The sequence below is a fragment of the Microtus oregoni genome, unplaced genomic scaffold, assembly GCF_018167655.1.
Source record: "Microtus oregoni isolate MIOR12 unplaced genomic scaffold, Mior012 000012F_ref0000307, whole genome shotgun sequence".
In the NCBI taxonomy this organism is placed as follows: Eukaryota; Metazoa; Chordata; class Mammalia; order Rodentia; family Cricetidae; genus Microtus; species Microtus oregoni.
Window position 1 is genome coordinate 46,966,237 of NW_024543071.1, and position 11,877 is coordinate 46,978,113.

Sequence of the window (11,877 nt, forward strand, 5' to 3'; positions counted from 1 at the left end):
CCTGACTGTAAGGACAGTCCTTACCATAATCAGGCATGACACCTGTGGGCCACTGTGCTGTTCAGAGACAAAGAGATAAACAAGTCAATAAAAAATACGTTTTGCAGAAATCATAAGAAAAACACCAAAGGAGGGACCAGCTGGACAAACGCACGGATCAGGGATGAAGTTCAGTGATATTTTCCTAACGTTCACAGGCCTTGGCCCAAGCACCAGAACAGACAAAAATCCATATGAACATAAATTCATACTTGTTATGGTAGTATAGCTCATTGGTAGAGTAACTGACTGCATAGTGGTTTGGGGACATTAATATGTGTCCAGACATGATTAGCAGGCATGCTAGCTCAGACTCCTGGGCCCGTATGGCCTTACCTGAGATAGACCCTCCAGATCCTTTCCTAGAGCATAGGGCTAGACCTTGCCTCACACCTGAAGCTACTAGGAAGATGGCATGCCTCAGTGGCACCATCAAGAGAACACTAAGAGAAGTCTTAGGTGGTGACAGAAGATAAGATTGCCCAAGACTCTGACATTGATCTCACCTGACTGTTTTATTTTCAGAAGTTTGAGAAGAGAATGACAACACCCAGAAACTCAGTGAGTGGAACCTTCCCAATACAGTCTACCAAAGGCCCCCTTGCCATGCAGCCTTCTCAAACGGCGAACCTCAGGAGGCCCTCTTCTCTGGTGGGTCCAACACAAAGATTCTTCATGAGAGAATCCAAGGCTTTGGGGGTAAGTCTATTCTCTTCCATTCCACGCCCTGGAGATGCTCTGGCCTACAGATGCTAATGCTTCTGACTATGTATGGAATTCAGCCTACCTTGCACAGGCAAATCTAAGTGCTGTGTTCTTTATATCTCACACAGTGGGCTGAGCCAGAGGGTACAAAGGGAGTTACTCCCTGGACCACTGCAGGATAATCTTATAGCATCTCTTGGCTTGGAGGTTAAGGGTCTTCCATTCTGGTTCATTGTTCAAATTCCAGACACATCTGTTCTTTGGAAAAGCCCTATGTGGTGGGAGAGAATGAGGAGGCAAAATTCTTGGCAGTGTTACTGCTCCACTTGGTACCTTTGCACGGTCTCTAACCTGGTCTCAGGCTTCCCACCTTGCCTTTGACCTCCACCAGTGATGGGCTCAGTTCACCACCAGTGCTTTTCTTCTCTCCCCAGGCTGTCCAGATCATGAATGGCCTCTTCCATATTTCCCTGGGGGGACTGCTGATGATCCCCACGGGAGTCTTTGCGCCCATCTGTCTGAGTGTATGGTACCCTCTCTGGGGAGGCATTATGGTAAGTTAGGATCAACAGCAAACCTTTGTAAGATGTTAAAGGAGGGGAAAAGTTCAAGAAGATCTAGATTGTTTCTATGTTAATGAAGATGGACAGGAAGAAGGTTATGGGGTTGACATAGCCAAGTGAGAAGAAGACAGACTACACCACGTGGCTCATGTGGTTGAGCATGGCCACGCTTCATGTGGATTCACAGAATGGAGCTCTGCCGGTTGTTCCCAGGGAAGGAAGACTGCACAGAGCAGGGTCTCTCCACAGCTAACTCCAGTAGGGTGGGAGACACCAGATATTTGTGTTTGGGAAGGAGGGGAGATATGGGAACATCCTAATCGCCTGCATCTCACTACAACTTGTTAGTTACTATGGAACCTGATGAAATTATTCCCATCCCAAATAACACCTCTGTATGTCTAAATACAGCAACACTCTTCTGGGCTACTTAATGTTCATGTTTCCCAAACGTATAATTTTGTGTGTGCCATGAGGCTATATAGTGTTTATTCTGCCAGGACACTTTTCATGGCTGTGTCCCTCTAAGGGTGAGTCCAGAAGTGAAGCTTTTCATGGCTGTGTCCCTCTAAGGGTGAGTCTAGAATTGAAGCTTTTCATGGCTGTGTCCCTCTAAGGGTGCGTCCAGAAGTGAAGCTTTTCATGGCTGTGTCCCTCTAAGGGTGAGTCCAGAAGTGAAGCTTTTCATGGCTGTGTCCCTCTAAGGGAGTCCAGAAGTGAAGCTTTCAGAATGGAGGAAGATTGGCTGTAAGCCCTTTCTGCACTTGAACCTTAGGAAAGGGAGTTGAGAAATAATCACTATTACTTCCTATAGTGGCCAGCGTTTTGGTGAAACGTATATACTCAAGATAAGTATGGCCTTATGCACTACGTTAAAGCTGTTAAATCACGATGACCTCAAAAGAACATTTTCACTTATTACAACTAGAGAGATGGGCTGGAGAGATGGCTCAGTGGTTAAGAACAATGACTGCTTTTCCAGAAGACCTGGGTTCAATTCACAGTACCCACACACATAAAATAAATAATAATTTACTTTTTTATTTTAAGGAGGAGATTAAGTGTTTTAATTCACACTGACATTCTCTCTTACCTATGGCTCCCAGACACCAGTCCTAACTGTGTTTTAAAACTAGTGACTAAGTCAAATTAAGGAATAAATCATGTTACTGAGGGTGATTTCTTATGTTTCTATTTGATGATATGGGCCCAAAGTGTTCTCACTGACACAGAAGTTTGAATTCTGTCTCTCTTATTGTCTTCCTAAATAATGGTCCCCTGAGGTTGAACAGTACAGAGTGGGTATGTGAGCCTGAATAACAAAGAAAAACAGCTACCTAGAAATAACTTAATGGGATAAAATTTGATATATAGTTTAATGAATGATACTGAAAATGTAGGTGGTTCCTTCCCAATAAATCATCAGTGGAAAACAGTGACCCTTTTCTGCCTCTCCCCCTCTGCTCCCTTTTCCTCCCTCTCCCCTTCCCCCTCCCTACCCACCACTTTCTTTGCAGTATATTACTTCGGGATCACTCCTGGCAGCAGCAGCGGAACAAACCTCCCGGAAGAGCTTGGCAAGTGATCGCATGGCTTTCCCACACACCAGACACAATGGCTACTTTCTCAATTGAGAACAAGTCCTGGGGACCCTTGAAGAGCTTAGCGATCATAGATTCTCTAGGAGCAAAGGATCCTATCTCATTCTAGTTATGATGCAACTTTCTTCATAAAAACTACAACTAGCATCTGCCTTAAGTCTAGCCATAGCAAGAGAATCCAAGGCAGAGCTCAGAAGACAGCACTTACAGTCTTTCCATGCTGGGTCCCCTGTAGAGATGATAAACCTGACGTATTCTGAAAGAAAGTCATTTCTCACCCACACTATTTAGGAAAATGTTCTGATCCATATGCTTGAGTCAGGCTCTAGCTAAGTCAGAACCCTGAGTAAGTGAATACAGGGGTACCCCTGACTTTTCACCCCATGAATGGAGGGACTAGTGCTGACATAGGGGATCAAGATAAAGATGAATGGGGTGTTGTGTGTGACAGGATGGTGGAATCTGTAAGGCCTACAGTGTGTTCTCATCCTTAAGGATTCGTTTATAGCATCTTAAAAACAAGTAACATACAGAATTCCTAAACCTGGATGGGGGACTAGATCGCACTACCAAATCTCTCTCCAGAAAACTCCCTAACAATACCTTCACTTGCTAACCTAAGTCACTGTGAGCTGGTAAGGATCTCAGAGGTTTGGGATGCCTCTTCTCTATACACAGTCTGAAAATTTCAATTTAGGGGAAGAGACAACGTGTTTACAAATATCAAATCCAACCAAAACTACCAAATTGCCATTAATAGGTCATGTAGCTAGGAATGAAATATGTGTTTCCTGAAACAGCCATCAATAATGCCATACCATCGTGGTACTTGGCATGGGATATGTCAAGCTTTGATCACCCATGCAGGACAGAGCAGTCACAACCATGTCCTCTGGCCTGCGTATCAAGAGACATCTGCCCTGATGATATTGGGGGGAGACAGCTGACTGGGGGTGACATGGTCAGTAGGGAGTGGAGCATTATTATGGCTGATGCATATTTTTTACTGGATGGTACAAACCTAGAAGGTTCTATCTATATCTGCATCAACCATCTTTAGTCATGATATAAAATTCTTCTTATCCCTCTGCCCACTGCCTCACTATGCAAAGTGATAATAATCTGGATGCTCATTAAGTCTTACTGCACATCTGGGGAGATGGGGACAATGAAAGAAGTTCAGGGATACAACATGAGGGTAAGGGACCGCTGGAATTATGGATTCGATATTGGGTGGATGGTGGTTGAATAAGATGACAAGACTGGAAAAGAAGGGAGAAGGGGGCTAAAAGATGTGCCTCACAGTGACAGAGAGGCTAAAAGCTATAGGGAGAACAGAACCAGAATTCAGGTGTGCCGATGGCAGCTGGAACCCCACACCCAGCTTTAGGTTTTCTGAACAGAAATGAAATTGAATTAACAAACCTGCCTCTGCTCCAGGTCAAAGCAAACGTGATAATGAACTCTCTGAGCCTCTTTGCTGCCACTTCTGGGATAATTCTTTCAATCATGGACATACTGAACATCACAGTTTCTCATTTTTTAAAAATGGAGCGCCTGAATCTTAGCAAAGCTCCCAACCTGTATGTTGATATCTACAACTGTGAGCCGGCTAACTCCTCCGACAAGCACTCCCCATCTACGCGGTACTGCTACAGCATGCAGTCTGTGTTCCTGGTAAGCACGGAAGCGGGCTCCTCAGGAAGAGAACTGTGCTATGTTTTATTATGAACATCAACTCTGGGTCCAGGTAGTCTGTGTCTGCTGTTTTTCTGAATGTGACTTTGGGTAAAAACCCTCCTCATAAACTGCTTCCGTTTCTCCAGCTGGAAAACATGGAGAGTAAGAGCGATACTGTGTATCTCCTTGGGTTGATTTGAGAAACTAACTAGTTAGCATGAGCAAGGCACTTGGAATCATGGTACAGAAGATGCTAACTGTGAATTTATTATTTCTTCTGAGAAATGGGAGTGCTGTGTAGCCCGGGCTGGTCTGCTGCTGACTATTTAGCCCAGACTAGCTTCAAATTCGCAACAATGCTGCCTATTCCTGAATGCTGGGATTACTGGGCACGTGTCACCACACTTTATGTGTTCATCATTGTTAATATCATTGGTGACATTAATATTATTATTAATAAAAATATGGAAGAAATGCAGAGTTTAAAGGGGAAAGGCAATGCATTTCCCAAGTGTTGTGGAGTTTCCTTGGTGAGATATCACATCCTCTAAAGCTGATCCAATTTCCAGGATCTCATGTAATCCAGGCTGGCCTTCACATTACTGTGTAGTTAAGAACGACCTTGAACTTCTGATCTCCTTGCCTCCATCTCCCCTTGTGCTGAGATTGCAGGCACCTGCCACCATACCTAGTTTACACAGTGGGACTAGAACTCAGGACCTCAAATATGCTGGGCGAGTACCCTACGCATGAGCTACCATACCTGACCAAGCTGACAGAATTTAACGTGGGACTCTTTCTTACAAAGAATTGATTCTTCAGTTCCCTAAGCCCACCTTACTTTCTTGCTGGGTTTGGCACGTGGGCTGTAAAAAACACTGCCTTCGGTAGCAGCCATTCCCCACAGCGGTTCAGCTTATTCGCCTGAAGAACTGAGCTGAATTGGCGCTCACCGAGTTCCCGGCATCAGGCGTCAAGCATCAGGCGTCACTGAGCACCAAGCACGCCATCTGCCGTCATCTCATCCTTGCCTCTATTCTTTTGGTTTCCAGGGCATTTTGTCAGTGATGCTGATCTTTGCCTTCTTCCAGAAACTTGTGACAGCTGGCGTCGTGGAAAACGATTGGAAAAGAGTGTGCTCCAGATCCAAACCTGTAAGTTGGAGTTACCTGTCCACATCTTTCTAGAAAATTAGTATCTATAAAGAACTGTTTACATAGAATAATCTGACAAAAATTTGAAACTAGGAACTTCATTGGAATAAAATAGTTTTATTCTGTTTTCGGACAACAGAAACGACCAGTAGTGGCAGCAGATGTTTTGAAGGGTAAGTGAGGCTATGGTCAAGCAGCTCCTGCAGTTCCTCACACCTGCACAGTGGGCCTGCCACCAGCTTTCCTTGTCCTTGACTTCAGACTCCCACTCCCCCCATCTTGGTTACTGTCCTATGGCAGTGATAAGAAAGAGCATTTATTTGGAGCGTATAGTTCCTGAAGATTAGCTAGAGCCCATGACCATCATGGGGAGGAGCATGGCAGCCAGCAGACAGGCGTGGCTCTGGAGCAGTAGCTGAGAGCTCATATCTGATCCACAAGCATGAGGCAGAGAGAGCTAACTGGAATTGCTCCGACTTTTGAAACCTCAAAGCCCAACCCCAGTGACACATCTTCTACCACAAGGCCATATTTCCTAATCATTCCCACAGTTCTACTAATCACAGAATAAGTATTCAAAATTTTGATCCTACGGGGGTGGGGGGGCATTCTTACGCATACCTTGATTACATGCCCCTCCCAACTTAATCTGTAACGTGGATGGTTGAAGGCTGGAGGTCGATAAAGTTGCTGCTTCTTGGATTTTGCAGTGCTCCCCTCTCCCCCCACCCTCTTCACCTCATTTCACTTCCAAAGCAATGTATTTCAAAGAGTCTCCAAAGCTGGGAAATATGAATGTTCCAATAGCAATCCTCTTACAAACTTCCTCAAAACTACAGACTGTAAGACTTAGCTTATAGTTTCAAACCCATCACTGATTCCTTCATTATACAGATGGAGAGACAGCAGACTGAGACTAACTTTCCATCATTATGATCACTAATGGCAAATCAGTTCTGGAATACAACTCCTCTATTTTGGTGTTATTTTTCCATGTGGTATGATTATTCTGGGAAAAATGGAAAATGCCTGAAGTCCTTAACAATTAACTCAGACTCGATTTGATGAGAATTTGCATGTCCAAGTAGCCAATCCTGGAATCTGTTGGAGGGAGCAGGGCCCCTTTCTGTCCCGGCTGCCCAGCTAGCTTACACCCGAAATAATCACACAGAAACTGTATTAATTTAAACACTGCCTGGCCCATTAGCTCTAACGTCTTATTGGCTAACTCTTACATCTTGATTTAGCCCATTTCTATTAATCTATGTATTGCCATGTGGCAGTGGCTTTCGGGAGATTCTAACCAGTGTCCGTCTCCAGCAGAGAATCCATGACTTCTCTCTGACTCTGCTTTCTTCCTCCCAGCATTCAGTTCTGTTTTCCCCACCTACCTAAGTTCTGCCCTATCAGGCCCCAAGCAGTTTTATTCATTAATCAATGAAAGCAACACAAGAACAGAAGAAACTCCTATACCAGGCATCTATAGTGTATGGCTAATTAAATGAAGAACATGAGAATAAGTTGGCAATTGAATATACATAGAGTGTTAGGAGGCATGTCAAGGGTAAAGGTCAAAAAGCATTTGTTTGTGTTCTAGAATGTGGTTCTGCTAGCAGCTGGACAAAAAAAAGAACAGACGATTAAAGTGAAAGAAGAAATCATTGAGCTAAGTGGAGTATCTCCCCAACTAAAGAATGAAGAAGAAATTGAAATCATCCCAGTGCAAGAAGAAGAAGAAGAGGAAACAGAAGTGAACTTTCCAGAACCTCCCCAGGAACAGGAATCCTTGCCAGTGGAAAATGAGATCTCTCCTTAAACGTTTTTCCTCTATAAGCATCATCATTTAGAAAGCTTCCAAGACACATAGTTACCCCCCTCCATCCTGAGGTCTTCCACGTCTAGTCTCCAATTTCTACAGCTTATCTTTGCATAGAGAAGCCACATCTAGCTCTCCTTCCCATTTGGAGAATGTAGCAATTGTAGCAGACTGCGTTGTCCCTTGCTTGCGAGTCTTACGAGGGCAGAAATCCTGCAGGACTCCTCATCCACCTTTCTCTGGAACAGGCATTTTCGTAGTGGTAGTTCTTTTTCTCCATTTTTCCATCAGCAGCTGCAGCTGAGGGAAAGAACACACAACTGTCCCATCCACCTCTAAACTCTCCGACTCTACCTACAGATTTGGTGGAGTCCTTTCTGCACTGCTGTCTTAGAGAAAATAGAAGCAATGATAGAAGGGAATGATGCACAATTTTTTTCAGGGGAAAGATCACTGTGGCATGTTTCTCAAGCTTATGGATCCCATTTGGAAAGCTGCAAAAGGCACTAACTAACCCTGTCTCTGTACAAACAGCAGACCTTACACATAAGCGAGTCTCTGTGTCTTAACTTTGTCCGACCCCTGTTTCTGGGCTTCTGATCGCATTGTTTACCTCCTTGAACCCTTTAGCCACGAGAAGAAAGGATGGTGTGATGTAATGGGTACCCAAACCTCACACCAGAGACAACAGTTGTGCTTTCAGTTCAGAGGATAGAACAGTCTACAGAACACTTTCATGTGATCTCTCACGACCATGAGAGAATCCCTAGCACTATTTTACAATTGAACTGATAATAGGCAGCAAGCCAATGTATCCTGACCCATCACACCTAATAGTTGTGAGGACGTGACTCAGACCAGCTCTTCAAATCCTGATGATGTTTGAAAAGACCAACGTATTTATACCCAATGTCTGTACGGCTATGAGCCATGTGTTGAGTCATAGAAGAGTCAGATCTGAATTTGACACCAAGTGAGTCTAAACACCTAGATTCTTACAGTATCAGAAAACCAGTCAAGACATTAACGTGCAATCAGCTGGCAAGTAATAAAATGTAAATACTAAGCGCTATAAATAATCTCAGAAAGGTCAAGCTTAGAAAAAAACATAGTTAAGATGCCAACACTCAGGACACCCTACTTTTCCACACCCCCTCTGTTCATGTGCAGGGAGGCTAACACCTGACCTAGAAACACTGTCAGCCTAAGAAGATCTTGCTATACCCTATCAGTCAGATGTCACGATCAGTTTGCTTTGAGGCATGATGGGTATATGGACAACTTAAGTTACACTCCTCAGAATATTCCCATTTTATGAGCAGTTACTGGTGGGAGGTACTTCCTGTAATTACAAAGAAAACGGAAGTCGAATATTTCCCCTTGTGAAGCCTTCCAAACAAGCTCTAGATGAATAAAACTGTGTGTGTACAGCTGCAATGGCTGAGTCCACTCTGTGTATTTCCTTACTCATGTTATCAGATTCTGCAGCCTCAGTTCGTATTGTAAACCAATCTGTGTTAGAATAGAGACACACGAGGCATACTGAGCTATCCCTACAAACCTCACGCATGCTCCCAAGGAAATTATTCATCCAGTAGATCATTACTAGTTACTGCTCCCTCTTGCAAGCCACAGCATGATTCTCCACATTCAACACATGGAAGGTGCCCCTGCCTAAATTAAATAATGTGGCAGTGGCTGGAGTAAGGGGGAGTGAGAGGTGAGGAGCAGCTGAAAATCTCTAAAAGAAGTATTCTAAGTTTCCCCTCTCTGATAATCATCGTTTCCTTAAGAACTTTATCCATTGTTAGGTTTCCAAATAATCCATTTTTACCAAATTCTCATTTCTCTTTATGGGATAACTTTAATGTCTATTTAAGAAGAATGAAAATTGTTGCTGACCTCCCCTCATGAATCCTCTGTCAAGGTAGCATCCGATAACATTCCCCAATGGTAGACCTGTTTATCAAAACAACAGATATTTCTCTAGCTTTAAGTTAGATTTTCCTCTCAATTTTTATTTTTTTAAAAACAATTTTGTAGCCATAAAGAACAAATATTTTTTTTAAAAAAAAAAAGTGAGTTGCCTGATATACCATGGCAGATACCCATGGTAGGCCTGCCTTATCTGAAATGATGGAAGAGGAGCAGATGGGGAGGGGTAGGGAAGGGGAGGTGGAGGGGGAGCATGGTGGGGCTTTGATTGGAATGTAAAAGAAATAAACAAAAGAAGCCAGTTACACCTACTGACTAGATACCCATCAGTGGAGAGGTTGCTTGGCTCCATTGTTTAGGGACTAACAATTAAGCAGATGAGTATCAAGGAAGGAGGCATGAGGTGGCACAAAGCTGCTCGCCTTGGGGCAGCTGGGGAGCAGAAAGACAGCTGAAAAGGCTTGGGTCCAACAGCTCTTCAAGGGCATGCCAAGCTTTAGCAGCGGATGTTTAGAGGGGACTTAAGAGCCAAACCATAACATGATAAGGCCTAGCTGTTAAGAAAGGTGTAATTAAAAATAAGACAAAGACCTTAACTTCAAAAATGTTAGTGCTTGATTGAAGACAATAAAATGTATACAAAGATAATGAGTTGGACTCCAGGAAAACACAGCGGAAAAGGAATAATCATTTCAACAAATGATCATTGGGACACATGATAGCTACACACAAAATAATATAAATAGATAAGCTGAAAGTTTACCTCATACAGTATGAAAATAACTAACTCAAAATGGATCAGAACCAAAACTGTAAGAGCAGCCATTAAAAAATACCTAGAAGAAAAATACAGATTTAAGATTTGTGACCTTGAATTAGACAGCAGTTTCTTAAATGTGATACCAAAGTAACAAGCATCCAGCAAAAAAGCCATCATAAATTTTAAATGTTGTGATTTTTAAATACTGTCATTTGACTTATGTGTGCTCGTGTGAGCCTTTGTGCGTTGATTTGTAGCACATCTGTCACGTGTGCGCTGGAGTCCGCAGAGGCCAGAGGGAGGGGTGTCAGGTCCCCTGGCACGAGAGACAAGTGGCTTTTAGCTGCCACGTGGTGCTGGGAACCAAACCCCAGCCCTCTGCAAGAACAGTTAAACACTACTAACAGTTGAGCCGCCTCTCCAGGGCCTAGAAATGTTCTGATGGAAGGACACAATTTTCAAAAGTGTAAATACAACCCACATAAGGGGAAAACACTTACAAATCCTGAATTTGATAAAGGTGCTGTCTCTAGAAGTCACAGAGGAAGCTTAAGTTAAATCATACATGGGCAAATGGCCTAATTTTATTTAAAATTAGCAAACGATTTGAGCACAGATTTCTTCAAACAAAGTGCACAAATACCCAACAAGCAAATAGGTTGTCCATTATGCACTATAAAAATGTGACTGAAAACCTCAGCGACAGACACAGCTTTGCATCATGAGGTCAGCTACCAACAGCAGGAAAGCAGCAAGCACCGGTGAGGAGCAGGAGGGATCAAAAATGCTTATGAAACACTGATCGAAACACAGGCTGATGTGATGAATCTCTTTGGAAAATTATTTTCCAATTACCAAAAAATGCTAAATTCAAAGTTTCCATGTGGCCCCAGAAGTTTGCAACCAGGCAGATAGATGCCCAAGGACAACAGAAATGTGAACACACACCTGAGTATAATTATCCACAGAAAAAAATAACTGAAAATTGGAAACAGCTCAAATATCTATCAACTAATGAAGTAGCCTGAAAAATGATGGCCCACCCATGTGAAAACTTACTCGTCGGTTGAAAGGATACTCTCTTCAGAAACTTAAAGACAACATGCTAAGGAACAAGAAGCCAGTAAAATGCTGTTTGATTCCATTTATATGACATGTTCAGAACAGTTTCCTGAGACTGGAGGTGGAGTGACTACTAATTGATCTTTCCTCAATCCTGTGAATTTGATAAAAAAGAAAGAAAAAAAATAACTTAAAAGAGTGGATTGCATGGTATTTAAAAGTGTTTTCAAAAGCTATCATGATATAAGAGGCAGCCAGGAATAACTATGTGACATTATAAGCCCCATTGCTCAGCATCCAATAATTGCTCAATGATACAGCATAAGAGGAAACTCAGTGAAGGTGAACTACGAAAAAAAAAAAACCCACCACTTCATGAAACAGGAAGTATCTGAACTACATCTTAGAGAATAGGTGAGAGTATATGCAGAGAAAAAGAGGAAAGGCGATCCCTAAAAGGAAGACGAAAGTACATGAATTAGTCACCTAAACTTGATGGACTGAAAATGCGGGGACAGACGAAAGTCCCCAGAGGACAGTGGCTCTTCATTAGGAACGCTTG

The 11,877-nt window shown here is 43.0% G+C and overlaps 1 protein-coding gene across 1 annotated transcript; it reads left to right on the forward strand.

Moving 5' to 3' along the window:
* The first annotated feature begins 579 nt into the window (after positions 1 to 579).
* Ms4a1 (membrane spanning 4-domains A1) lies at positions 580 to 8,986 on the forward strand. Its single transcript, XM_041661848.1, has 6 exons — positions 580 to 738; positions 1,179 to 1,298; positions 2,825 to 2,884; positions 4,349 to 4,585; positions 5,641 to 5,742; positions 7,340 to 8,986. The coding sequence occupies exons 1-6, from the start codon at positions 580 to 582 to the stop codon at positions 7,556 to 7,558; spliced, it is 897 nt and encodes a 298-aa protein (XP_041517782.1). The 3' UTR covers positions 7,559 to 8,986.
* Positions 8,987 to 11,877: the final 2,891 nt, after the last annotated feature.